The 4874-nt window shown below is 32.8% G+C and overlaps 1 protein-coding gene across 1 annotated transcript; it reads left to right on the top strand.

The window, feature by feature from the left end:
- The first annotated feature begins 399 nt into the window (after positions 1–399).
- Positions 400–4015, top strand: CPT4 (cuticular protein tweedle motif 4). Its single transcript, NM_001173156.1, has 3 exons — positions 400–456; positions 651–1100; positions 3861–4015. Exons 1-3 carry the CDS (start codon positions 442–444, stop codon positions 3948–3950), a joined length of 555 nt encoding a protein of 184 aa, NP_001166627.1. The 5' UTR covers positions 400–441; the 3' UTR covers positions 3951–4015.
- The last annotated feature ends 859 nt before the right edge of the window (positions 4016–4874 follow it).

Genomic DNA, 4874 nt, shown 5'->3' with positions numbered 1-4874 from the left:
AAACGATATTTAACTATTTCTGAATGAAAATAGGTTATAGTCATGATTTTTTAATACCATAGCGCGTTTTTATCTAAAATATAAGAATTGAAGACATGTAGAGCCTCCTTCATTAGTCTTCGCACTAAAACTTAAAATTATGTAAAAGATATAACGTTTTATAAATCGTACTAGTCGTCTTTCGATGTTGCTTGAACGTTGTTATTAAAATGATTTCGTTTTTTTTTGTTTGCGTTCGCATAGTTGCCCTCCAACAAAAAGCGTTTGATGCGTCCGCCGGTAGGAGGGCGCCGCGTGAGCACCATCTCATTGCGCAAGGCACAACAAGCATCGAAAGTGTCCCCTCCTTTGGATATGGAGCGTACATCATTTATAAGCACAGGTGACTCCTGATTGCTGGACATTACACTCTCTAAGGCTGTGTCAATCCGCGGATCCAGAATGTGTGAAAAAATGGTAGGTTGTTAAAACAAAGTGAACGTTTTAGAATTTTTACTTGAATTGTGCTCTGAGGATTCAGTGATATTTATATAGCTCAGTATTTCTCGTGATTTGAGTGCTAAATAGAAGTATTTCCTAAATGAATATAAAGTGGGTAATTACATTTAGAAGTATTATTTGTCTTATTTAGAGATGATTTATTTGTTCAGGTACTGAGATCGATACTGGTGGCGGCGGCTGTGGTATGCGTAGCCGCTCGTCCTGAACCACCATCATCATACGGCCCTCCTTCCACATCCTATGGGGCTCCATCGCGGTCTTATGGTCCCCCAGCCCCACAATATGGTCCCCCACAACAGCCAATAGTGCATAAACATGTATACGTGCATGTGCCACCGCCAGATAACGAGATCCCGGCACCTCCCAAGCAGATCTATGTTCCTCCTCCACAGAAACACTATAAGATAGTATTCATTAAAGCACCTACACCTCCAACACCGACCGCACCTGTTATTCCTGTGCAACCTCAGAACGAAGAGAAAACTCTCGTGTATGTGTTAGTTAAGAAACCAGAGGAACAGCCTGAAATCGTCATCCCGACGCCAGCGCCAACCCAACCTTCGAAGCCTGAAGTCTACTTCATCAGATACAAAACACAGGTAAGATTAATTATTCATCATTTTTACAATATCTTATCGTTCGTAATATAAAGCTGCTCGGTTCCAATTTTGCTGTGGGATAGAAAATGACCACGTTACAATATATGTGTGGACTACTTGTTGCACTGGACAATTCCCTTAAATGAGGGCCTAAACGTATACAAAATCCTACTAGATTAAATGTTCAAACTATCTGAGATCGGGTAGCCTTATTAAACAAGAAAAAAAAAATTCTTTACAATTTTCATTAAGAATTATTTATTCATTAAAGTATAGTGAAAAAAAAATTTGAATTTGAATTATTACCAAGATTGGTTACTTACACCTCATTGGCTAATTATTTTACAATTTAACTACTTATTTAATAATAAAAATTACAAAAACATCAATTTATGGTAACTTTGTAATCTTTGTACTCTATTTAATCTAAAAATATTGCTTTAAAATTTTATCTGAGGTAATTATAATAGTAATCAGTCTTTAATGAAATTACTCCATCTCAGATTTACCGATCACAATTATAAGATTATACTGGATCCCGTCCTGATTTCAGGATCTCGTTTTGCTGAATTGTCATCCCTATTCATTGCCGTTCGCTTTACGCAATCAATTACATTTTATGTTATTATTATTTATTCCCGAATTAAAGTATCCATTTTACTATAAAATTTCTTAATGGATACTCACAATTTCTTTTTTATTATTTTCGGTGATTAGCGTTATAGTGTAGTTAGTTCTATTTAAAGTTTACTTGGACGCATTAATCTTTAATAACGGCTACCCAGATGAAATTGAAAAGGTTGAAAATCGTGACGAATTTTCTCGATTAATTCAAGAAACTATTTGGATAAACGAAATCGAAAAATATCTATGTAAATATCTAAATCGAAATAGCTCTTAAGAAATATGATGCTGGAGAAGAATTCTTGGGATAAATAAGGACTGACTTTACAAAAGGGATTTTTAAAATTGTTTGTAGACACCGTGCCAAGAGGCGTATATTTGAAAGCAGGCCTTGTTGTGCAACATGGAGTAGAGTTCGCGAGCGGTTGCATATATAATGGACCGTTAAAATTTTGGATGTTCCTTTGGCCTGGTAATGGGGTCACAGCGAGGACCGTCTCGTGCACCCGACACCCGTAAGGGGGTACGACGACCCCGGTAGTAGTGGATGTTCCATAACATCCTACAAGTCAGCAGAAGGGATAACGATACGTCATGAGGCGATATCTGACCTCGACTTAACTTTTCAAAGACCATAACTGATTCGACAAGCGTATATCGATTACCTGAAAAGCCAATAAAAATGAGCTCCCACAGCATTCGGTCTACTTCTCTAGAACAGGAAGTAATGAAACCAAACATTTTTTTATTGTTAGAGTGGATGCTGTTTTTTATAAAATAAATAATTTCGAATGTGTTATTATCCATTGTCGTTTGGATATAATTAAGAAGTGGTTAAGATTCAATACTGTTAGAAAGCCACTCCAATGGATATTATTCTGTCAAATTTATTTATTCCAACAATCTTGTTGAACATACGAACGGTTATTATTGTACATAAAAATAAAACGTGACTGAATTATGATTTAAAAAAATAAAAAGCTGTTGCGTAAGATGTTACAGTATACATATCAGTTATTTCGTTCTAATAGCATTATAATTGATGGTCTTTATAAACAACACAACGAGGGGAATGTGTGTGTGTATAAGAAACAGTTTCAACTTTTTTCACACAGGGCAGTTGCATAATTTATTATCGCGCTGATGTCATTATAATAATAACAATATTCTAAGTAAATGCCGATATGTGTTTTTAGTTTTGTTTATCTGTCACAGAGAAATAGATCGAACAGATTCTTTACATAGAAAGAGCTATTTATAAAGCAAGAATTTGTGTAGGGAATGACTAGCAAGTCTTTATTTAGTATAATAAAAAATTAAATTTAAATCAAAACAGCGGGCATATCTATAGTCTATAGTTATGATAAAAATTCGATCTTTATCTTTTATTGTCAATAATAGATCGATAGATAGAAACGATTCAATAATTATTCGTAATAAGACAATATATGAGATGTCGGTTTGTTACTTGATTTACCCAGTGTCCATTATATTTCATCGATCGAAGCATGGGACAATAATATAATGTTGCTGTTCACAATAGTAGTCACCAATTTAATTGACGACGGCCATTGTTAATAGCAAATGGTGTTTGTCGGTCCTTTGGAATTAGTAAAGTAATTATGTTTTTAACATTAAATTGACAGTAGCCCGGTACACAGTAAATTTCTTAGTAAAATTAGACTGAGGATATAATATAATGTATAATACTCAGAGTTATTTTGTTTTTCACCTAATATGCAAATGATAAACGCTAAAACGAAGGTAGGTAAGTTTTTCTTTGTTAAATATCCAAACAAATAATTACCGTCTACTATTAAAAGTAAGCGCATGTTTTTTTTATTGTGTGTGTTTTATTAGTACGATTCTATTATTGGTACTATTTTTTTAAATAATAGTAGTTATGTGAATAGTAATACAGAATGGATATTTATAACTGTACCCATTAAAGTACATGATAAATGTTACCTATAGGTAGAACATTATACTTACAAATAACACAGCAAATAATTATTAACTAAATTAAATTAAAATATGTCCTCAGACATCAGGTTTTGGGTCCTCCGTGAATTATTTTTCCATGAATTCATTAAATAAATAGCACAGACATCTTTATTTATTTTCTTTTATTTACAGAAACAAGAAGGGTACCCGGCGGCAGCACCCCCGAAACCTGAGTATGGACCCCCTGCTTCGGCCCCCTCGTCAGAATATGGAGCTCCATGAATCTAAATTGACAGACCTAAGTACCTATAAACTGTAGCTCAATGCCATAACTGATCAATTTTTCCCACTAATACAATCTTTGTAGTAAAATAATTTCCAATGATTGAAGTTAATTGATTTCGGTTAAATGCTCAAGCAACTTCATAGTTCTTTAGATTTACAAAACACAATTTCTTAGTAAATATGTTTAAAAGCGTCAAATTTAAGCATTTAGAATAGTAGAAATGTCATTTTTTTACCTATTCTAAAACTAAAACAATAAAAATGTCAACTTGATAGACGCGACCTCTATTTCACGAAAATAACTCATCAGCAGAAGACAGGTTCTGTATTAGCTTAAAAAAGCAGATAAAGTAGACGGATACAGGTAAGGGTCTGGCAAAATGCCATAAAGTGTTGCACTTTCTCGTTAGTATTGCATCAAATTGATGTCGATTTTTGTAAATATGTTACTTTTTTATATGATTAAAGTTTTATTATTAAGCATCTGGTTTTATTATACGTCAGCAAAGTCCGTCAACCGTTTTAAGAATGAGTAAATAAAATACTGTTTTAAAATTAATTTCAATTTCTTGAAATTGAGTTTTTTTGAGTAAAAAGGACAACAAAAATCAAATAGATTAATTGATCATAAATACCGCTGTAGATCCGGAAATATAAATAATGGTGAGTTAAGATATCGACATTTATGAAAAAAAACAATTCGTAAGAATTACATTGAAAACTTATTAATCAAACTAAGTTTTTCTACAATCAAGTACAATCAACAAATATAAAGAAAAATCTTTTTTTTAAGTTCATATACCTACTTAGATTAAATATTATTTATCTCAATATAGATATGTGATATCGAGGGAACGGGTACCATCTCTTACATAACTAAAACTATAAAATTAAGTAACTTAAATTTTACAAATTTAACAT

This window comes from Bombyx mori, chromosome 10 (genome assembly GCF_030269925.1).
Source record: "Bombyx mori chromosome 10, ASM3026992v2".
Taxonomy (NCBI): domain Eukaryota; kingdom Metazoa; phylum Arthropoda; class Insecta; order Lepidoptera; family Bombycidae; genus Bombyx; species Bombyx mori.
This window is presented reverse-complemented; position numbering and strand designations above follow the sequence as displayed.

Excerpts from the sequence above, each read along its gene's own strand:
- CPT4 (NM_001173156.1), top strand. Across the intron at positions 1,101-3,860 it reads TCATCAGATACAAAACACAG|AAACAAGAAGGGTACCCGGC; the intron begins GTAAGATTAATT and ends TTTTATTTACAG.